General features: G+C 26.4%; 2 protein-coding genes across 2 annotated transcripts; both read left to right on the top strand.

Annotated features, from left to right (window-relative positions):
* The first annotated feature begins 683 nt into the window (after positions 1–683).
* LOC112595331 (cytokine receptor-like) lies at positions 684–12937 on the top strand. The gene is made up of 14 exons (XM_025340485.1): positions 684–739; positions 6304–6507; positions 6701–7165; positions 7614–7752; positions 7819–7991; positions 8075–8232; positions 8296–8530; positions 8724–8901; positions 8986–9134; positions 9198–9364; positions 11045–11249; positions 11344–11499; positions 12408–12584; positions 12742–12937. Exons 2-14 carry the CDS (start codon positions 6363–6365, stop codon positions 12768–12770), a joined length of 2376 nt encoding a protein of 791 aa, XP_025196270.1. The 5' UTR covers positions 684–739; positions 6304–6362; the 3' UTR covers positions 12771–12937.
* A 5639-nt stretch (positions 12938–18576) lies between these two features.
* LOC112595311 lies at positions 18577–19943 on the top strand. Its single transcript, XM_025340455.1, has 3 exons — positions 18577–18649; positions 18720–18926; positions 19573–19943. Exons 1-3 carry the CDS (start codon positions 18577–18579, stop codon positions 19941–19943), a joined length of 651 nt encoding a protein of 216 aa, XP_025196240.1.
* The last annotated feature ends 5552 nt before the right edge of the window (positions 19944–25495 follow it).

Raw genomic sequence — 25495 nt, 5'->3', positions numbered from 1 at the left:
GTAATAATTATAAGTAGAATACCGATTCTTATATTATAGGATAATACCGTAAATGGAGGCCGATAAGATAATTGTATTTTAGTACCTACGTAATAACGATATAGGTACTTACCTCACAGTCAGCGACGAACCAAAGGGGGTCATAGCGAAATCACCCCCACCTCATTCAGCAATATTTAATTTTCAGTCGGCAAAATGAAATTAAAAGTTATTTAATAGTTAAAAAAAATTTGGAAATTTAAATTTTAGTCGGCAATTTTGAAGACTTACACCCCTCACGATTTTTTTCCGAGATTTTCCCTTCGTACAATGGACATAATATTCACGGTTACACTGTGTAGAAATACAAAATAAAAGCGGACAAGCGCGATGTCCAGGTTTGGCAATATTCAAGACACTTAAATGATTACAGTTATATTATTATATTTGTATCATAGCGTTAATATCTAGTGACATTGCTGATGTATATAGTTTTCGTCTAGATACGTCGTATTAATATTGTTGGTTGAATAATAAATTAATAATATTCAAGTAGGATGTCAGGAGTTAGGAGGGACAGACATTACATTTGATTTAATAAAGACCAATTTATATTCCACCACCACCAGAGAAAATTTTTATAATAAATACGTCGAGTCTCTACATCATTCGTTTAAACGCTAATAATTTATAGTTCAGTATGTTCTAGCCTTTTGGAACGACTCCTTCGTTCGTTCGAGGATTAGCGCCCAACTATCAGGTAAATTTCATCCACATAATTTTTGTATATCAGTTATTTTATTAGTAATATAAATAATTTTTATTATGTATATCGTTTATGTTGAGCGTGTCTGTTCAAGATAATGCCCAAGGCTTTGAATTTATCAATATAGACATTAGGGACTTGGTCAATTTGACGATTTATTCTTTGACTTCGATTCTTCTAAATTTATCGACCAAAACTTACTTGTAAGTCGTACTCCGATAATAGTGCGAATGTATAGAAAATAAATCAATTTAGAATTTACTATGTCATAAGTAAGCGCGACGAATCAATAATCACCATTAAAGATATGTACCTAAATTGTATTCTTGTTGTATAAAATATTTGAGTGAACGCAAATAAATTCTAAATTTTTTTAAGTGATTTAAAATTTAAATGATATTGATTGGTGTATATATCATTAATGAGCATTTAATAATTAATTAATAATCAATATTAAAATTTAAAGTATAAAAATCGTTTCGTATTAATTGTTGACTGCTAAAACCTATGTTTGTTTTAAATGGGGGTTATCCATTTGCGCCAAAAAAAATTAATTCGTTTTGGATACAGCCCATTTGCGTCATAATAAAAAGGTGTATTGTTTCTGACAGCCCAATCGCGCTAAATTTACCTACGTAATCATTTTACATTAATCAATTGGTTATTTAAAATCGTAAAATTGACTATGATTATTGATAGCTTATAATTTTCAAAAAAATATAAACTTATTAACTATTTATTACCTATCTATTGTTTAAAATAATTTGTATTATTATTTATTGGCTATTATTTCTAAAAAATTCATACTATTGACTATAATTTAAATAAAATTGTTTTGATTATTATTTGAGGAAAAAATATATTACTTTATTATAATTATACCAGGTACATTAAGCGCAAATAGGCTGTCGGTAAAAACCGGTAAATGTTAGTTGCGTCCCGATAAAAAGGTCCCGAAAATAACATACATAAGTTGCGGCTCGAGTTCCTGTCATGTATTATCATATATATTATCATTCAAATTTTTACCTTATTAAATTTAAGTCTTATAAGTTATCAGTTATAATAAAAAAATATACTAAAATCAATAATAATTTAAAATGTAAATAATAACAATTAATATAAAATGTATAAAAAGTTTAAAAACCAATATTTTTAACCATATAAATATTATGACAGTAATATAGACAGTCCTAAGACTTTTAAAATAAGACGGCAAATATTTGTCGAACATTTGTAACATAAATAAGTTTTAAATTTTAACAAGTTGACTGGTAAGCTAGTTGAAGTAAAATTGTTCCAGACGCTTTGAAAGTTAAATTTAATATTCGTAAATTTCTCCGTCTGCACTATCTGGAACATTATAGTTTATCATTAGATATATTGTTATGAAAATCTATTTGAATGCTACATATTAGTTTTTACAACAATATAAGTCGAATTAATTAGATTTAAGAAAAAAAAGAGAGAGTTAAATTAACTTCTCATATCCTTTTGTAACATTTTTAGAATTTTTCAATGGATTTTTTTCATATTATTATTTTTATTGAATTACCGCTTTTATTAATTAGTGATATGTCCGTTTTATTGAAGTAAAATACTAAACATTAATTTAATATTACTGTAATTCATTCAATAATATAGGTATTTTGTCACTATATGTAGTTAAGTTTAGTTCTCAAAGCGAAAATGGTAAGAATTATATAAAATTATTGAAGTCATTGTGTGTGATTAGTGAGAGTTAAATATAATGATCATACCAGTCAACTTGTTAATACAAAAAATAACCGGGACGCAATTTACATCAAAAAGATACATTGGGACGCAACTTACAGTCACCTGTAAAAACATACCTTTTTCATTTTGGCGTAAAAAAGCTGTACGCAAAATTAATTAATTTTTTTTTTTGGTACAAATGGGCGATGCCCGTTGTAAATGTCTAATTAAATTCATAATTTTTTACAGTGGTTAGTTAGTGAAGGTAATAAATTTATTTTTGTATTATTTACTGAATTACAGATTAGGTATTTGGGATGTAGTATATTTTCGTTATTTTTAGTATATTATTTAATAGTATTTTCCATTTGACAATATACCTACGTCAATTATTAATCTGTTTAAAATCATATTTGTTCGACTTTTTTCAGAAATCAAAGTTTAATAGAAAATAAAATAAACAGATATCAAATATTTTACCTCTATTTCATAAAGCAAAATAGTATTACTCTGTAAAACAATAAGTTTAAGATCATTCATTATTATTTACTTACTCTATATAATAATTTTAAAATTGAATATACCTAATAAGTAATAAAAAAAAGCAATTTTTTTTTTTTTATCATTGTATTTTATAATTTTAGGACAAAATATAGCGTATATTTAAAGATTTGTTAAGTTGTATTATAAAAAATATATGATAATTCTTTTAATTATAGTTCTTTAAATTTCTATCCATACTAATCATTAGTTTATTCGTATTATGTGATATTTAGTGTAATACTTATCTTTTATTTGATTAAATCACTAATATTAAAATTCATAAAATAAATGACTTTATTAATGTTTAGTTAAATGAATAGATAACATATATTATTTGTTTATAATCACATTTAAAATTTCGTTAAGTTAAACACATGTCATATTATATCCTTAAATTTTAACCTAAACAATAAGCATAGAATTCCATTTCCACCAAAAACAAAAGTGTTCCATTTACTGTAAATATTTATGTTACTTGTGAGCATTTTTACTTACTCGGAGTTACATGAAAAAAATTGACTTATAAATAATTTAACAAATAGTTTTTAATAGTGAAACTATATTGTTCGCGGATTAACAATGTTTTTTACTAAATATTTTTAATACGTAATATTATGGGAACACTCTTAATTTTCACCTAAAATTAAAATGTATATTAACTATTCATAGTTGTTATAAGTAGATAAATTCAGAACCAACAATTATTTTTTTATTGTTATGTTGAAAACTAAACGGCATTTTAAGTCTAACTTGATTAACAAGACTATTCAATTTAGTTACAATGACTAATGAGTGGTGTAGTTATGATTTTGTTCTAAGGGGGGGGGGGGGGGACATATAATTTATTGGTAAGTATAAAGTAAAGGATCTTATAACCATGCCCTTACAGCTCTATATTGCACATTATATTGTAGTTATAATATGACATGGGTAATTTTATAATTTTAAATCGAGTATCTATATGTCAATGCATTAAACATTAAAAAAAATAGTTTGGGGGGGGGGTCTATTTTCATTATCCCCCCTTTTACATAACTACGCCACTGTCTTATTAGCTAAGCTAGTGGTGACCAAGTACGGCTCATGGGCGAAATCTGGCCAACCATAATAATTAAAATTAGAAAATAAATATTTTAAAAATGTAACGTTTGTAAAAATTAATACTTAATATTTATATTTAATTTTAGAACATTATTTTTAATATTTAATAAATAATTAAATTTATCAATATACCTAGATTAAGATGTGCCTAAAATGAAATGTAACATTCAATTCAAAAATAAAGTTTAAATTCTTAGCCTGCCGAGATTTTTTTTGATTTTTTTTTAGTTCTCAGTAAAAAAAGATTGGTTACCACTGAGCTAAGTTAATAAATATTATTAATAAATTATATGTTATATATGTGATGATTTTTCATCTCGAATTAATTTAATGGAATTAATTTAATAATATCAAACGCTTTAAATTGACCAGTTCAAAGGTTTAAATTGGTTAACAAAAGGTTACTTAAAGTTATTATTGTATCCAGTTTTTTACTCTCGTATATGACATAATTCAATAATCAGGATGGATCATGTAGGTACCAGTATACAGAGAAGCGAGAGGTGGAAGGATATCATATTTAATATAAAATATTAATTTAATAACAATCTATTTATATTGTGCCACTGCCAAATAAATAATAATTTCCCAAGACTGCTGAGCAACGTAATACATTTCAAATTTATTTAAAGTTAATAATATTTTATCATTAATTATAAATAGTTATTTTTTTTTTTAATATAAAAATAGTATTATAAGTATTTAAAAAAAAATAAATATTTATTTATATAACTATTTGAAACTCTATATTTTTTTCACGATCAATGGATTTAAAGTTTTTAAATATATTCATTACTTTCATAATATACTTTATATTATACGCAATTATTACTCTACTAATACTTATAGTAAGCAGATAACCAAGGCCCAAGTTATATTATTGAGCCTATTTTATGGTACTTACCTACTTGCTTTACTAAATACTACGTAGCTTGGTTTTAACAATAGTGAACTTGAAAAATATTTATTCACCATACATGTTTACAGTGCTTTGACGATATACAAAATATAATTTTCTTTCCATAGCTGAATTCGGTAAATTTACTCAATCCCTGCATTTAATTTTTGTACCTTTTGGTATATTGGATATTTGTTTTTGAATGTTAATTTTTATTTTTAACAAATCAAAATTTTAAATAAATGTTGGAGATGCGACTGAGCATTGATTTCTGTTTATACTTACCCAAGACTTATAAATTTCCTACACTGAATTATATTTAGGGTTTCTTGTTTAAATATAATATTAATTCTTGTGGACTGGTGTGGCGCGTTAGTTGGCCTCAGTTGCTAATGTGTTCTAAGGTCTAGCATCGTCTGGCGTTACTAGGCTCGGATGGGTGACCACCCGATTTCTTAGTAACGAATCCATTGTACGCACATATACACAACATGACGTGTTCCGACCTTACAAAAACCTTACACAAAAAACCTAATGTACCTTTCTACAGCTAATGGCCTTATTAACTAGACTTAAGAAAATCAATAAATAAATAAATAATAGTATTGTCAATAGCCATTCTGATTAACTGTGGACATATGGTAAATTTTGTATAATAGTACTATATCTAAATATTTTATCAATTATTAGTTAATAATGTTATTATATACATCTATATTTATTTATAATATTGAACAGAGATATAAAAAACGAAATGCCACAGTAGAGCTGAGAGTACAATTATGCTTATACGTACGTAATACTACTATTCACTAATTTCACTATGATGTTTTTAATAACTACTAGCGTTAATAAACTACGAGTATAAATAATTCAATTTTAAAAACGCTTTTTTATAACTTTTTCAAACAAATATTTTTTATTTTATTTAAATTCTAATAATAGAAGTTAGAAAATAACTATGGTAATTTTACTTTTGATAAAAAATACTAAACTTGGCAAAGAAAAACGTCTAAATTCCTATATTTCACGTGTATTAGACAAAAACAGAAACAGTCGATATTGAATCCCCTTAAAATATGTTTTTCCGGGAGGGGGGTTAAGTGAGATATTATAATAATCTTTTGATTTTTACATTAATCTTAACTGATAAACGTAAGTTTCTGCAAAAATTAAGTATAATTTGTTTGTTCTGTGTGTCGTAAATTAAAAATGTTTGATATTATGATACATCCATATTTAACATTTTATATTTATTTTTTTATAAATTTTAAAATTTTTTTATTGTCATATATTTCAGGTTTAATAGCAGTTATCAATAATTACTATAATAAATCGACTTTGGATGGTTATATAAACATGGTTCGACAAATTTCTTCAGAAATAAACCGACCGAGTTTGCCGCCACTTTCAAAACTATACACTACGTTAACATTAATAATATTACTAATTGATTTAGCATATTCTTCTGTAACATGTGGTCCCGATATAAAATCAGTCGGAGGTAAGAAATAGTAATTTATTTAAATGTTTATTAATTTGTTATACATTATTAAATGGTAATAAAAAATTCTCTCAGTGATGTGCTATCCTGTTTTTTTAGTGGATATTTATTAGCAATCCAATGAATTATATTATTTAAGTAATATAATTAATGATTAATGTATCTTTAATCAAGTATATTATGAAAATTATAGGTACGGTCCCAAGTGGTGACATCATATTAGAATATGGCAGCGGCGTTCCCTTGGAAATCACATGCATCTTACAATCCGATACCATTATAGTGCAGAACTTATTTCGTGATCGAATGGATAGTAATAATAAAACCAAATTTCCAAGTCATAGGATCGTGTTTTATAAGAACGACGAAATCGTTCCCAGACAATATGTGACAATCGTCAACGCAACAGCGGCTCAGCTTCGCATCCCAAACCCCCCAGCTGGTCGAAATACATATTATTGTACACTATTACTTGATTATGAACCGCGACAAAATGACAGCTATGATAAATCTGATGGCAATGACTCGTCTACTATATTATCTAGTGATTCATCCACATTTCCTCCTGTTCAACTTGCAACTACTAGCTCGGTAACGAATGAGTCTCATCAACTGGGATCACAACTTGGGGTGTGTTTGAATACTGTCTATGTTGGACGTAAGTTAACCACAAAATTCAGACCTATTTTATTCTGATTGTACGATAGATCATAATCATAACAAGAATTTCTATAACTTAACGACTCTTGGATCGTTTATGAATGATAACTTAATAACTTTGTTTTATTCTTACATTTTTTTTTTTTATGATTTATTACATATATTAATTTTATAAGGATTAGAAACAATAATACTTTAAGAAGTTGAAAATATTCTAAAAATCACTGCGTGCTCCTATCTAATTATAATACGATAGAAAGTAATGATAAATAAATACATGTAAAATATTTAAACAACTTTGGTATATAAAGAATAGATTATTTCATTAACACAATTTTTCATGATTTTATTATCACGATAAACAATAACCATCTTCAATTCATAATTCAAATTATATAAAAAAAATTATATATATATGATATTTATAATATTTTATATTTGCTTAGATAAACCGGAAATCATAAGAAATTTTTCATGTATTTCTTATAATTGGGTTAGTTTGAGGTGCAATTGGAATCCATCAGAGAACGCAATCAAAACTACTTATTCATTAATATTCAGATTACCTGGTCGTGCTGGAGGCAGGTAATGTATAACAGTTGCAAATAATAATATTTTTTGTTTATCAAATGTAATTTTTTTTATTTATAGAATCTTCATAAATTGCCCAACGGATTCAGATATCAGAGAAAACACTTGCTATTGGGATTTCAATACTACGCCCATGTATAGACAACCGTACGAGTATTACGATTTCAGATTAAACGGTCAAAATGTATTAGGAAATACATCAACATTCATCAACTTTCATCATTATGCCAATAGTATATTTATATATTAAAATTATATTTCACTTTATGAACAAAGTATTATGTAACGTTATATAATTTTTTTTTTTAATATTTAGTTATTCCTGCGAGGCCTATAAATATCACCATTATCGATAAAACAGAATCGAGTGTTATGTTGAGGTGGTCTGTAGGAGCAATGACTGACTTTCCACGGGAACTAATTCATAAGATTGAGTATAAGTCACAGTGGGATTCCAATTTTGAACAATGGCATGTAAGTGTTCAGTGATCCATAAATAAAAATAAAAATTAAATTATTGTTACAATTTTTTTTCAGTCTATAAATATAAGCGACAAGTGTAATGCTCCAATACTCTCCAATAAAACAAATACCTTTCTGTATGATATGAATTGCCAAGAACGTGATGATGATTTTTATTATTTTAATGTCACTAATCTAAAATATCCATTCACATATTACGATTTTCGCATATACGTACGTTCTTCACTTGCCAACGGGGAAGATAAGTGGTCTCTTCCTGGTTGTATAACTTTGAAAACAAAATCTTCAAGTGAGTTTAGTACTTAAGTTAATATATTTTATTGACTATATTTTATAAATACTAATATTGAGTTGGGTTACTCAACTGTAGGTATTTGTAATATTATGTATCTTATAAACTAAATCAGTGTAATAAAGTATGAAAATATAAGTTATTATTTTGTATACAATTATAATTCATCATTTCATCATATTTTTTTTAGTACCAAAGAGGCCTCCAACAATTGATGTTGGGAGCTTTGAGTGTATTAGGTCACGAAACGATAAAACAAAAAGAGACGTGTTCATTTATTGGCAAAAAATTGATGACAGAGAGAAATGTGGTGATTCGTTTGAGTATCGTGCTTACTATAATTTGAACTCAAAAAAAAATGAAACCATGTAATTATTCCATATTTATAAAGCTTTCTGATTTTATTTATTGTAACTTTTAAATCCATACTATTATTTCATTTAAAATTATAGCATTTACAGTAGCAATGAAATATATGAAAGTTATGCCAAGTTTCAAGGACTCAGTACTTCGGTTGGTTACAACTTTACAGTGTATTCATCCAACAACGAAGGTTTGTCGACAGAATATTCAACAATTTACGTACCTAGTGAATCAGAGAGTAAGAATTTGAAAAATATACCGTTTGTTAATACATGTACCTTAAACTTTTGATTATTACTAGGACTTGAAAAACCAATATTACTTACAAAAATGGTATTTGATCAACAAGGTGTTTTTGAACTATCCTGGAAAAATTCTGGTTCTACAAAATTGTCCACTCCTGATGAACAGAATTATTATACATTATTCTGGTGTGAAAATGTTAAGGGTCATCCGTACCAGTGTAATGTACGTAAATTAATAAAAATAATAATTTTTAAAATACAATTAGTTAACTCGTTATAACGAAAATTGGATTTTAAACTAATACAAAAGCTTCTATTGAACATGTATTGATTATAAAAATGAACATTTTATCACAGTTTCTTTTAAAGATTTTATTTTTAAAATGACAAGCTGTCATCAAAAAGGTTTATGACAATTTTTTTATAACTTATGTTATAAAAGTAACAAATATTTTATTTTATTTTTCACACATGATGAACCCAAAATAAATACAAAAACATGCAATTTGAAAATAATTATTTATAGCAATTTATTCTGTAATAGTTTTTTTTTTTTTTTTATGAATACATTATAAACACTTGGATATTTAACTGAATATAGTAAGGTACTTACACTGTTTTTTATTCGTTTTTCTCCACAGTCCGAGAAGAATAGTTAACTCTTACAAGGGTAGCGGTAATCTTATACAACACTAGATAGAGTTAGTTCCTAATGTTCCTTTACAAGCTTTAATTTAAAAAAGAATATTTTACATAAAAATTGTATTAAGCAAACAAAATAATATAATTTTTTTAAATATCAGCCTTATAATTATGATGTTATTATATAATGTTTATAAAAAGATTTAATTTAGTTAAAAAAAAAGTTCTTAAGAGAATAACCTATTAGGAATCTTGTATTCGATTTAAAAACTATTTATTGAAAAAAAAATATTTTTATCCACATACATTTTAAACGTCTATAAATAACACAAAGATCTGAAATATTTTGAAAATGATAATGTGTTTAAATAATAATAATACAAAAATATTTAATGAGAATTTCATATCTCTACGGTTATTCCATTCAAAATTGTCTAACAACGACTCAAATTATAATGTTTACAAAATACATACTGTTTAAAATTTTTAAATATCGTCAAAAACGAATAAGTTATAAGCGTCTAATTTCTTACATTGGATTTTTTAAGTTATTTCAAACTTGTGCAGTCAAATAAAAATTAGGACAGTAGTCTGTGGCGGATCTAGGGGCCTAGAGCCTCGTCCCCCACCTCAGATCTCTTCAACAGTCTTTTTACTAACACAGTTATTTTAAATTGTGTTATAACGCATTATAATTGATTACATAATATCTATTTTGGAAACTATTGGGAATTTTATTACCGTTGTTTGGATAAAAATATTATAAATAATTTTTTATTTTTAAATAAGTGCAGATTATATTTTGTATTATAGAAGTTTTTTTTAAATAAAATAATTAAAATTTATAACAGTCTAATTATTATAGGTACTTAACTAACATTTATAATTCTTAATCAAATAATAAAATTAATAAATTTCCCTTAACCATTTCTTTCATATTTTTAGGAACATGTGAACTAGAACATTATAATGTATACGTGACTCAGAAGTAATTTTTTTTTAGGACCCCATCTCCCCCCCACAAAAAAAAAACCGTGGATCCGTTACCGACAGTGGTAGGTTTTAAGACCTATGAATGAAAAAAAATACTACGATAAAGTGGTAGTATCTGAAAATCACGAATGTCTAGTGTACCACAACACCTGGGGTACAAGTGTACAACTAAATACTACTTCTTCCCTTCATTCATCAAAAATAATCATGTTTATGCATTTTATACCTGAAATACCTACTCTAGTATTGCGAATTATGTATTTTACAGGGCTATGTAAACTGGACGCACGTCCCTGGTACAGAATTTCGTCGCAACGTCACTATATTAAATTATAGTGCTAACAATCATTATCAATTTGCAATAAGTGCTAACAGCCGACGTTTACTAAGTAATGATACCAATAGTTATCATCAAAACAATTATAACAGTAGCGGAATGGTGTGGGAATCGTGTACAATACAAAATAATATAAGTATTAAGATTTGTTATTTTTGTAGTTAGTGATAAATTTTTTGTAATTTATCGATGTTCATTTTGTACCTATTTGTTTGTTTATGGTTGTATAGCTGCTAGAAAAATCGAGAACGTTTGGGTTAATGTAATCGGCTCGACATTTATTGGTTTGAAGTGGAATATTGACTGTACTGACAGGATTGGTTTGGTTGGTGAATACCAAATATTTTATTGTTCTGTTGTTTCCATTAGCAGTAACATTTGCCATGGTAAGAATATGTAAAAACTATTTAATGATGTTGCATAACCATATTATAATTAGATTAAGATTATTTCATTTTCTATCACTGAAAAGATTGAATAAGAAATATTAAATTAGCTTACTTGTTGTTATTAATGCCTCAGTACATAGATTGTCAATTCAAATGGTTGTACATACAAAGTAATTTATTATTTTATATGTGAGATTAAAGATTTAAATATTAAAACTGTAAAATTATAATATTTACATTATTCATTCATGACACATCTTGGTATATACCTACACGAATAAGATTGATAGACATATTTGAGTAATCGGTAAAAATAATGAACACATTAATGTAATAATTTAATTTTTATCTAAATAGTATTTAATACAATTTGCACAAAAATAATCTATCTTATCTACTTATCTTATGATTAAGCTTGTAGGTACTTCTAACTTAACAACTAGCATTATATATTAATTTAAAAAAAAATTATCTATCGAAAATCATCCAACAAAATCTATTAAGGTTGACAATTGGAATTTACTTAAAGTTCAAATTGAAGTTTAAATTGAACTTCGTGTTAAAATTTAACTTCCTTTCGACGAAATACTCATTTATCGCGTGCAAAACGTTCGTACGGATAAAAGAATAAGAAGCAAAAACTTCGATAGTGAAATGTGGGTGCGATATTAAATGCAGTAAATTTAATGTGTTTTAATAGAAAAATATTTTATTGTCAATTTTCGACTAATGTACGATGTTAGTGTAATAACATAATAACATAATAGTTGCCACAGTGAGTTTATATAGTATAATTAGGCATTAGATGATTGGGTACCTATATCTAGTTGTTTTATTTAATATGAATTTTTTATACCCACTAATATTATGATTTATAATTTTTATGAATCTATTTTGTATTTTAGGATCTATGTTGTCCAAAACAATCAGCAGAGAGGCGGCTCAAAAAGACGGAGGTTTCACCTTGTTATCGAATCTTAAGCCTTATACAACGTACATTGTTTCTATAGCAATTAGTACAAATTATGGAAAAGGAATACACAGCGATCCTTTACTAGTTACCACATTACGTTTAGGAAGAGGTGAGTGTCTTAAACAAGAATATACCATGTTTATACAACAAATAATGAAACATAGTTATTATTTTAATGCATGAACTGTTCGTGGTAACTGGTAGCTCATTTATAATGCAATAATTATTCTTATTTTAAAATAGTTTTAATTTTATAACAAATATAGATACACATACACAATTTGACTTCAATTAAGAACTTCTACATTGCTTTGCATTCAATTACGATACGCAACAATACCGACATACCTAGATAGTAAGTATAGTATTAGTACTTCGTCTTTAAAACAACTACTGCAAACAAATAGTGACACCATTGTATCTTGTGTAGTTGTATAATATAGTATGCACTCATAAAGTTTATTATTATCTACCTCTTATAATTTACACTTTTTTTTCATTTAACGTTATTATGGTTCAGTCATTTATGTATACCTACACATTTTTACTTTATATCATTTTTTTTTTTTTTTTTATCATTGAATATAATATTGTTATCAGCATTAGATACCTAAATATAAATTAAAATAAGTAAAAAAAGAATAATATTAACAATGTTTTCGATTTACCTATCAATATTATAATTATTATAACTATTCACAAATGTAGTATCAGTAAAATATTAAATATAAAATCAAATATTATCAATACTTGCTTATTAATTATTTATTATTTCCCTGTATTATTAAATATATGTTTTTTGTTTTCGATTTCTTAATCCTTGAATACATTCACGACCGTTACGGTATTCATATCGCAAGTTACTATCACGATATCATAAAATATATTTATGTGTGTAAAAAGATTGTGCATACCATGGGTCAAATTTCTGACAAGCCCGTCGTTAAATGACATGCGTTAGATTTAACATATTCTTATTTAGTACAACAAATGGCAAAAGTTTTGCTTTTAACGTTGTCATAATGATTTTAATTGCATTTTAGGTCAATGGTAATAATTAGCGACTGTGAGTTTTTAAATTCCAAATTTAATATCTGAGTACAATTTTTAGCTTTTTAGTATCATATATTATAATATTAAATATTTAAGTAAGTACCTATAATTCTACAGGTTTCAATTTTTATGCATATGTATTTATGTATGAACTATGAACACAGTACCTAGCTAATGTTTTATGAAACGTTGCTATTGTGTATTTTATTTATAATATGAAATTATATTTATCAAGTGAGGGCATACCATTTAATTATTTATATAAATTTGGTAATACATTCAATTTTGTATTCCTTGTCAAAGTATAGAAGGTTTTACACTTAGTGTTAGCAGATACCTGCTAAATAAAATACAAAATTTTAACCACACTGATCCAGAATGCAAATTTATGTGTGTATATTTATTTGTAATTTTTTTATTTTTAACTGTCTACCACAATTTACTAGAGTTTGGCATACATTATAAATTTACAATTTCCCTTTTAAGCCAACATTGTCTGCGATTTGACGCAGTCGAATTGCCTACCTGTGAAGTTAAAATGCGTTAACTAGATTTTCACAGGTGATAATTGTTCGCTTGAAAATCAAACGCTCGAATCGACTTAAACTTGTTTACGTACAGAACAGCACAACAATATCAACATCAGGAGGTATAACAATCCGTTGCAGTCGGATTGCTCAGCCAGGTATTGACATACACCGGTTAATAACTGATAGCTAGACCCTCAAATACCATTTTCGAAATGCATTTATTTATTTTATATACACAAAAGTACCAAGCAAACGACGGGAAAAGATGTATTATACCTGTGATAACCGACCGCCAGACACTCGAATTCGATTTTCAATACTTTCATAGACTTTCTTTTACGCGTTTAAAACGACTCTGTCTAAGTATAAACCATCAAATCAGTGGTGCAAACATCGTTATCACCGGTTTCGTCATGAGACTTAACTATTGACTACAATACTTTTCTAACTACGGTTTTATTCAAGTCCTGTCTCCGACCTAGGGTATTAACTTACATCGAGTTTCACTAGACCCAGTGCCATATTTATACAACGACAAATGGGACAATTATACCGGCCCACTCAAAAGAGGGGCCCACCGATTTCAAACAAATACAATTAATTGTATTCCTTTTTATCACACTTTGGAAAAACAAAATACACTTGCATTTTACTTAGATATTTTGTTGGGATATTAAGTATAATGAGTAATGACTTTTTCCCGAAAACGATGGCCTTAAAACTGAAATTAAATTTGACTTAAATATTAAACATTTAGTTTGATATACAAGTATAATAAATAATAATCGAAATACTAATTCTTGTTAAAAAAAAAAAAAAAAAAGTTGACTTTTTAATTAATTTAGTTTGTTTTTAACTTGAATAAATATTAAACATTTAAAGTGTAGTGTTCTTGCATATCAAATAATCATATTTTTGACAATTAAATGTTATTCTATGATCCAACTACTCGTTTATAAACAACTAATCACATATAACATTAATTTAAAAATATGTTCCGCATACATTTTATTTTGGCATTGAAAAAAATAAAAATGAACAACTTGGGGCCCAAAATTGTAAATTATACGTACTTGGCCCGTGGATCGGTAATTCAGGCACTGACTAGACCCCCTCGAAGGCGGCTTCCATAAATCCGGAATCGAGTTTCACCGGCCGCTAGTAATATCAATAAAAGCATATATTTCGTTGTCAAGATAAGATTCTCACCTGTGGGATTGATAATAGATAAATCTACTCCAATGCTAAAGCTGACAACATAAAACGGATTCTGCTGAACGAAAATTTGCCGTGTTGTATGTAAGACGGAGACAGCGCATGCGGGTCTCAAACACTAAAATATGTTCACATCAGTGCTCCCGAAATCGAGTCCCGAGTACCAGGAGTGCAGTATGAGCGCAGTGGCTTATCGGCGCGCCGTATGGTTTCCCACCAAAGTTGCCCGGGTCGACTTAATCAGACCATTCGCGTACGTCAGCATTCTAAAAAATCTCCCGAAATTGAGTCCCCGAGTACCAGGAGTGTATGGGTGAACTCACTGTATAGTGTCCTACCAGAGTTGTCCGGCTCGACTTAATCGGACCACTCGCACGCACATTCCGAGTCTCCCGAAATCGAGTCCCCGAGTACCAGGGGCGTATGGGTTTAGTGGCGTCTCGTTCTACGGTTTCCTACTGCCAGTGGCGGCGACGGCGGCAGCGGTTCAAAGTTTCAAACACTCCGACTACGTTCCTGTTACATACAAATTATATTATAATTGTTTGTTTCCATTGAATGACAAAATAACAATAAAAAATATTTGATGCACGATTTAACACTTGTTACTTTGTTAACAAAAAAAAAAAAAAAAAAAATTGAATAGAAATATTTTAAATAAAAGTAGGTAGGTTGAGATATTGAATAATATGATATTTGGTGATGAAGGTTTTATGTTAATTTTTTATTAAATATATTTCGTACCTGTTAATAGTTTATTTAGTTATAAAATGTATCTAGTTTTTTATTGTTAGGTAGGTATTCACTATTCAGTTTAGTATTAATCGTATCTATGAATGTATTGTATATCGAGTTTATTTCATAATTATTGTTGTCATTATTTATGTTTTTGTTAAATACTTAACTTAACTCTGTATTACTATCGCAATTAATATTGATATTATTTAATGTTTAGTGATTTTTTTTTATTTAATTGACAATTGTTTAGAATGATGGCTTTATAGATTGGAAAATAAAAATATTTTTGTTTTGTTGTTATTAATTATTCTGTTTTCTATATTCATTCCATCAACTTCACTTTTTCTTGGCTATAATTTAACTAATTGAAATGACGCGTTACACTGTAATCAAATTTATTTTAAATATCTGTGTTTAGCCTGATGTCATGCTACTCATTTTTAAGTCTGAGAAAATGAAATGATTTATGAATCATATCAATTTTATTGTGAACAAAATAAGTGTTAATATTAATTAAATGTATTTATGTTTAATGTTTGGTTGAATAATCATTTCTTATACTTAATCGTTGAGCATAATAAAGTTTACAATGTAGGTCGATATTTCAAATTTATAATAGTAAAATTCATAGCATTGAGTATATATAGTTCTAGAATATATACTATATATACTCAATATTAATAGTTATACTTGAACCGAATACACTAATCATTGTCAGATTCTGTTAATATAATATTAACTTTTTTATTACCTGATTGAGTGGTAGGTACTCTAGAATTTTTAATTCTAGCAGTACCTATTCCTTTATATTGTAATAACTACTATTTCTATTCCTTTTTATACAATTTCATTTTTATTTATGGTTTTTGTGATTTGAAGAATTATCAGCAATTTTTTAAAAAGTTAAATCATTCGGGTGATTTTATTGGGGCATTTACTAGTTATTTTATAAAATTATTACTTAAAAAAATGGTAAAGTCGATTCTACATAATTAGGCAGTTTTTGCAGTAAAATGCTGTATCTGTTTATAAGTTATGATAAATATGTATAATAAATAATATTATGATAATATTTTTAACAAAATATAATATTATATAAACACAATTTAGCTATTTTCTCCTTTAAAAGGAAGAAGGAAAAAAATTTTTGTAATATATATATAAATGCTCACCATTTTATAGTACTTTTTTCACCTTTATTCACTTTTGTTTTGATATTAGAGTATGATAAATAAAAGAAATTAATATACATCTCTCTTTTTATAAAAATGAAACAAAGAATAAAAAACTGCACTGAAAGGTCTCAGTATAGATTTAGATATCTTTTCTTGAGTTACCTATTTGTTATACTATATATGCTAATGTCTAAGTATTAACTATCATAAGATGCTTCTAGTTGTAATTTATAAGTTTTCAGCTTAAAATACATCTTACAATAAAAAGTAGGGAATTTCAAATAATTACAAAAACAAAATTGTCTGTTCACTCATATTAAACATTTATAAATATTTATAAGAATATAAAAATTAAGTACTATACAATCACTTTAACGGGTCAGAAAATCAATTCTACAGTCCCATAATATAAAAAAGGCCCAAAGATTGTGAAAAAAGCGAACCTTAGAAAATAGAAATGAGAGGTGAGACGTTGACTGTGAATGCGAAAATATTCAATAGTTCATTCAGACAATGGCACACCTGTTATATTTTATTATATTTAATGCATTTATTATTCTTTTATAATACATTATATAATACACTTAATCAGTATCACACAAGATACGTAAAAACAATAATAGAACTGTGGCACATCACTTACATGACATACGTTTGATAGGAATAACAAAAGTTAAGTTGGTGATTAGAAATTAAAATAATTTATTTTATATTTATGAAATTAAAGTAGAATTTTTTTGTCAGTTTAAAATGGTACGAAATTCGAGTCAAATACATCTTATAAAATAGTATTTGTTAGCTAATTTTACCTACACAAAATCCCTATGAGAATAAAATTAAAAATTAACAGTCACGATTATATTGTGCCCACTAGTTTTGAGGTATCTAAATATAATGAGAATAAATTATTGTTGTTTGATAAATGGGTGCAAGTTGATCAAAAATCAAATATTTTGATTATTATTACTACAAATTTTCATATAAATTGTATGTAATCTATTATCTAGCATTACTTAGTATTATTTCATTAAATAATCATAACGAATATGTGTGGTGAAATGTAATATCGACTTAAACTTAATACTATAACAGTAAAGTGACCTTTTGAATTAAAAAAGTATTTTAAATCCCACACATTATATAATATAAATTATTATTATTATTAATTCGGTCACATTTTTTCATGCCGTTTCAGATATAGGAATTCATTTTAATACATTTTCACGATAAAATAATCACTATTCATTATACTTGAATAATTTGTATTTCAGCCAGAATGTAGAACTACAACAAGCTATTTTATTGTTTACAATGTAAACATCTAAACATTCAAAAGTGACTAAATTATTTCAAATCTTAAAAATAGTTATTTTAAAAACACTAACTGAATATGGCAGCTCCTCAATTGAACGATATCGATGCACAACCTCTTGGTTCTAGGAATAATGAAAACCCAATTGCAGGTAAAGTTAACATATCAACAATAAATACCAAATATAGGTAATGAATGAACTGATATATTTTTTTAAACAGCAATAATCAATGAAAATGATCCCAATGTATCCGGAGCACAATCAATTAGTACACCTGGTAATTTGTCCAACAATGATTTTGAAATTGAATCGTCGGTGAGAAAATTTATTGATGAAGATGATGGTGAACCAGAGTGTCCTTTGAAAAATAATAATGAACTATATTGTTATGATCGAGAAACAGCTAGAACTTTGATGTATTTAATAGGTAAATAATTAACGTTCATTTTTCCATTAATAATAATAACTATCATATGCATGCGCTGGATTTCATTGCTGGTATAATTGAAAATTTCAAAATTAATTATGATAGAAGGAGTTGACATATATACATATAAGGTATAGGCACATTCTGTTTTCAATTCTATATTGTGTAATTTGAATTGATATTAAGAATGTAAAACAACTTTTATAAATTTGATTTGTATTCTAATTTGCATGAATGAATTCGTTCTGGTGGAAAAGGTTAGGTATCTATAAAGTTCTCATACCTACATAACCACTAACTTAATATCAGCTTTTTTATTTTCAATTTAAATTTTATTGGCATAATTTTTCCATCATTCATTTTCGTTGTGTTCAGAACTTAATGACAGATATGAACAATGAACATGGGTAACACATAATTCTACATATTAATCAATTATCTAAACTAGTAATCCAACTACCGTGATTCAGTTTTTTTGTTTTCTGTACACTTCTAGTTTTCTATCATATTTTTTTCTAGTATAACATTGTCAAACTTTTGACGTAAAATTTTTTCTTCTAATTTTTAGATGCCATTTTAAGAACAAGATATAAAAGCATTATCGTACTTGGTACATTGAGTGTATTATTGTACCTATCTTTTTCAGATAGTAGAGATCGCCAAAAGGTGTTAACATGGATAAGAAAACTAGATGAAATGAACGATGGTGATGACATGTTGGAACGTGTGCACTACATCAAGTACCTGGTGTCCACGCTGAGTGGAACGTTAGGATTGGTAGAACCGTTCACGTCTATGCCACCAAAAATAGTAAAACCTTTGAGACTTATCTTACCACCAACTGTATTCGCCGATCTATTGAAAGACGAACCTGAGCCTTGCATAAGAAAAAAACTATTTGCTCATAAAATTCCAAATTCGAATAGTCAATTGCTACAAGATAAAAAGTTTTATGAACAACAGTTATTCCCACCAGAAGGCATTATATGCTATGCGGCTGCTTTTAGCGTCATATAACTATATAAGCATTGTTCAACTAAAATAATGTCTAATAAAATTTAAAGCATTGAATTTTGACAAAAACTTTTTTTTCATGTTTTATAGTAGGTATAAATCACTTAGATAATTATTACGATCCGAGAAGCAAATCGTGCTAACATCATAGGTACCTACTGTGTTATTTAACGTTGCCGCTATCATACGTAAGAAGAGAGGCGTACAGGCGTCACACGAACCTCAAACAATGATTTAATGTAGGTAGGTAGTAAATGTGTTTCCGATCATAACAGCTGTGTTATACTTTTCATTGGAATCGTTTTACGTCCAACCTTTATGGACTGATTCAGGCTCTAAATAATGGGCAATTCGGACTTGGACTTTATTTGATTCACTCTAAGCAATATTATAAAAGATAAGATTAGAAACCCGTAAATTTTGATAATAACAAATTCATTATCAAACGGTTGGCATTGAAAATTTAATTCTTCTACATCGGCGATTCCAAACATTTCTAGTTGTGTAGACCGCACCAATTTTGAAAAAAAATCTTTGAGGTAATAGCACACCTATAAACGTATACGTATTTTTTTTATTTATGTGATTCACTAGTTATTAGAAATAAAAGAATTAAAAAACAATTTTTTATTCAAAAAAAAAAAATTATTCAACTTAATCACAAGTTAAATGTGATTTTTGACATTACTTGTCCTCTCCTCACAAGAAGTTTTAAAAGCTGGATTAAAACTGGATAGTTTTAGCTTTAAATAACTCTCAACATTCAGTCTATTTCTATAGTTATTTATAAAAAAAAAAAAAAAATTGAAGTAGATAAAGCTCGTTCATACAGATAGATTGTCGAAAAGCCCATCAAATTTCTTAGTGCAATTTTAGCACAACTTTCACACGTTTCACGCTGTGCACCACAAAAATGACAAATAATAGGTAGGTATATCTATACCTTTCTATTAATAATAAACAAACTACATGGGATAAAACTACATCCAAACAATGATAATGTTAATTGTTTAAAAAAATATTTAATAACATTATTTTAAATATAGATGTTAGTACCTAATATTAATATTACATGGTTCGCGGCACAGTATCACCCTGCTAGAGGCCCACAAGTGGACCGCGGCCCATGGGTTGGAAACCGCTGTTCTACTTTAAACGATTATAATTTATAACACTTCACAATTTCACACGTAAGAAGAATGATAATTACCATAACCAGTGGTGTAGTGAGACGTATATTCGGGTGGTTATAACACGTGATACGCGAGTATACGTTTTTTGGAATTCATTAATTTTGTGAACCAATATAAAAAATAATTTTTAATTAATAAATAAAATATCGAACAAACATGACCGATTTGTAAAGAGTTATTAAATACTATTTGCATATTATGCTATTATAGGTAACAAGTAGGTAACAAAAATTTAGTTGGTTTAATGTTGCTAATAGTAGCGGGTACCTATATTATAGCAAATTACTTTGACTAGTATGTATATAAGTATATTAATGGGTTATAAATCAAAATCAAATTTTTAAAATGCTTATAAAATAATTTTATAGTTTATTCTCAACTGAAAATTCTAGTTAAATTATTAGATTTTTATTTTCATAGTATTATTTATTTCATTTAAAATCACCGAATTTAATACAATTAATTGTATAGTAAACTGAATATTCTATATTTTTATTATTATTTCAGTATACTTACTACAGTTCATTGGTAAACCATACATTGGGAAAATGCGAAAAATAGTAAACAATAAAATTAATTTATATACCTACTTAATAACACATGTATAAAAAATGCATATATTATATAATTTGTATTGCGTCATATGTTATAGAAGCTGAATAATAAGCTTAAGAAGACGTTGTACCCGTATGTTCTGTCTTTGTTTTACTAACATACACTATAGCAAATTTGAGTTCATTTTATGATGTTTGCTTTAATAATAGAGTAAATGTACTTATTATTCAACTTGAAGGTTCTTAAAGAAGTACGTGCCACACACTGGGAAACTTGAAAAAATGCAATATTTGCACCCAAAGAAAGATTTAATGATGTGTTTAAACTTACAACAATAATTTATCTGACTAGCAAGAAAACGAAGAGATCGTTCAAAGCAAATATTTGCGAAAAAACAAAGAAAATAGAGAAATTATTTTATTGTTGAGTACTTGGGTAAATGTTTTAAGATCGATTTAACCAGTGATATTAACATACAAAATGCTTATAATCTACTTCAGAAAACAATTGGTATAGATACTTGAAAGTTGAAAATTTACGCAAAAATTATGACTCTGTATTAAATACCGTAAAATCTATTTACAATAAAATATGGGGTATTACTACAAAGTCAGTAGGTAAGTAAACTACGTTATGCCAAATTGCCAAAATTATATTTTGATGAGGTAGATGAAAAAGATCGACGATTGAATATGACAGAGAATAATTTTAAAATTTAAATATTTTTGTAATTTATACTTACTGTATTAGAGCACAATACATATACTGGATTGAACGAAGTTTAAATAATACGTTTAGATTTCTTAATCCATTAAAATTAAAAACTCCTGAAGAATCAAACATACCTAATAAGTCCTTGTATTGCTTACATTGAAATACAAATCTAACGTGGAAATTTCTTTAACAAATTAAATATTAATTGGTTCAGATTAATCTCATATGAGAGATTAAAATATAGATTTCATTATTCAAAATGACCTAGCTTACAGTTTTCCTTGTATTAAAACTAGGTACATGTTTAATATTTTTTACAATTTCAGTAACTGTAGTTGCAGCAGAGATCTTTATTAAAACTAAAACTCCTTAAAAATGATATAAAAAATTCCATATTCCAAGACAGGCATAGCAATATTGCTATTCTTATTATAGAGAAAAGTCAAACTGATGAACTAGATTTAGAAAAGATAACTGATAATTCTGCTAATGCTAAAGCAAGAAAAACATTTTTTATTGTATTAAAATAATTATGCTAGTACCATTATAATATTATTAAGTTATATAATTAACTTACCTATTATATATTTATTCATATTATTTATACTACAATAAATAAATTACAAGGTGATTTACTGGTATGTAATGCTTTATTATATATTAAAATTAAAATTAATTAATTGAAAATAATGGGGCCTACAGATTAAATTTTTACAGGCCACATCTAATTATTCTGGCAATGATACTGGTAAAATAAATAGTAAAATTAAAATAATAGAGGACTTCCAATAAAGGTAATAACCCCAAAAAAATCATTAATTATATAAACAGGCTATAATTATCTTTCATTTTTTTTTTATAAAACTTTGATAAACTTTAGTTATTTCTGTGTTCAAAAAAAAAAAAAAAATAAAAAAAATAAAAAAAAACATCTGATCTATAAAATAATAAATATATGCTTGATAAAAACCTTCAATGGAAAATATAAAATAACTATTATTGGTTAATTTCAAGATTCGGATATCATGATATATATTATATGGATATTAAAAAACTTTTTAATTAGAATATCTATTACGTATAAAATATGAACTATTTTTAACAATTAAAATTCAAGAAGTAGTCATGGTTGTTACTTATTATAAACACCTTGTTTTAATTACCAGTAAATTATAACATAGTTAGGTACTAATTTACCTAGTATAACTTATTAAAATCAAATAAAGTTCAGTAAAAAAATATGAAGTATGATGTAAACATAGGTAACTATTTAAACAAGTATACAATTGTTTCTCACACAATCTATTACTGTTGAAACATAGTTTTCCTATCACTTTTCATAAGTTATCATCTTCTATAGTTAACTTGGAACATATTATTCTGTTTTTATAATGTTCTTCGTGTATTACAGCGCATGTTACTGCATTATACCTTTTTTTTTTTTTTATATGTAAAATTGCAACAATTAACTATAACATAAAGAAATATAATACATTTTAATAATAGATACATTAACAACTTTTTGTAGATTTTGTGTATATATATTTGTCTAATCATTTAATGATTAGATACATATCAATAAAAAAAATAATTTATATTAACACATGAATTTTTAAATGTAGACTTGATTTACTTTAATTCATGGAGTTAAAAGAATATGTACTATACTACTATGATATTTAATTAAAAACACATTATAAAAGCAGACCACTCTTACAGTTTGTATTGTCCCATACCTAAATTTTACAAACCACAATTGTTTACAGTTTGGTTATCTAGTTAAGAAGACGTTTCACTTGCATGTGTTGTCTCTGTCTTAAAAACTAATAATGAAGCAAATTTTACATTCAATTTTTATAATAATCATAACTCGCATCAAAATTCAAGTATCATTAAAAGCTTCTGAGATGTCCTAGGTATTAATCTTTACTTAAAATTATATAAATATTTTATTTATAAATTGTAATTTTAAAAATAACAGAATAAAATGAATTATTATGAATACAAAATTGGCTAAACATCTGTAAGACGGAGGTAATATACACAGGATTCCGGTCCTCTTTATGTTAGTATATCATTATTGTACTTAATTATTTGAATTAATAGTGTTTTAAAATATAATATATCCTTCTATAATTATTAAGATTATATACCCTTGTAATAACAATGTAATATGACTAATATATAACAATTCAAGCTTTTCATATTTCTTTATGTTGTTAGTTCTATATTCTTGTTACAACATAAATCATAAGCCTACATCAAAGATACATTTTATTCTTTAAATAAAATATAATATATGTATGTATAATAAAATATCTAACCATGTAGCACATTTTTCTCAGAATAGATAATTAGTAGTTACATTGAAATATACACGGATGAAATTAACTAGAAGAGTCATTAAAAAATGTAATATTGTTATTAAAATAATTATATCAGTTATTTAACAGTGGATTATATACACGCCAAAATAATCATAAAACAATATTAGTCTAACAAGAATAATAATTATTACATTAAGGTTAGATGATATAATTTAAAAAGTACTAATGATGATAAAGACCAAAATTAGTTAAGTAAAATAAAGTTAATTCCCATCTTAATGTTGACAAAAAAGGCAAGAAACTTGTCTTATTTAGACAAAATAGAATTAGAAGAAAAGTTTTTAAAAAAAATGTATGTACATATTATAGTTTTTAATTATTATATAGTATACACATATGTCATACGTACACATAATTAAAACGTGTACTGTTATTATTATTAAGTTATCTTTAGTTTTTCTTTAGAGCAATCAAGGTTTTTGCAAGGGATCAGCATTTATTTTAATTTATAGAAGTTCCATTGAATCTATTTTAATATAATAAATACTATTCATTTTTGCCTTAAAAATATATTAAATAATACTATAAATACACAACACCAATCCAATTTTTTAATGTTTATTATTTTAATTTGTATTTAACTCACTAGTGGGGTATGTTGGTAGAAGGAACTATGAAATAAGTATCTAATCATTGTCTGTCTATATGAATCACTAATAAGTCAAATCCGAGTTAAAAAAAATATAAAAAAAAATGATAAATAATT

The sequence above is a fragment of the Melanaphis sacchari genome, unplaced genomic scaffold (assembly GCF_002803265.2).
Source record: "Melanaphis sacchari strain LSU unplaced genomic scaffold, SCAv2.0 Contig26_pilon_pilon, whole genome shotgun sequence".
In the NCBI taxonomy this organism is placed as follows: Eukaryota; Metazoa; Arthropoda; class Insecta; order Hemiptera; family Aphididae; genus Melanaphis; species Melanaphis sacchari.
This window is presented reverse-complemented; position numbering and strand designations above follow the sequence as displayed.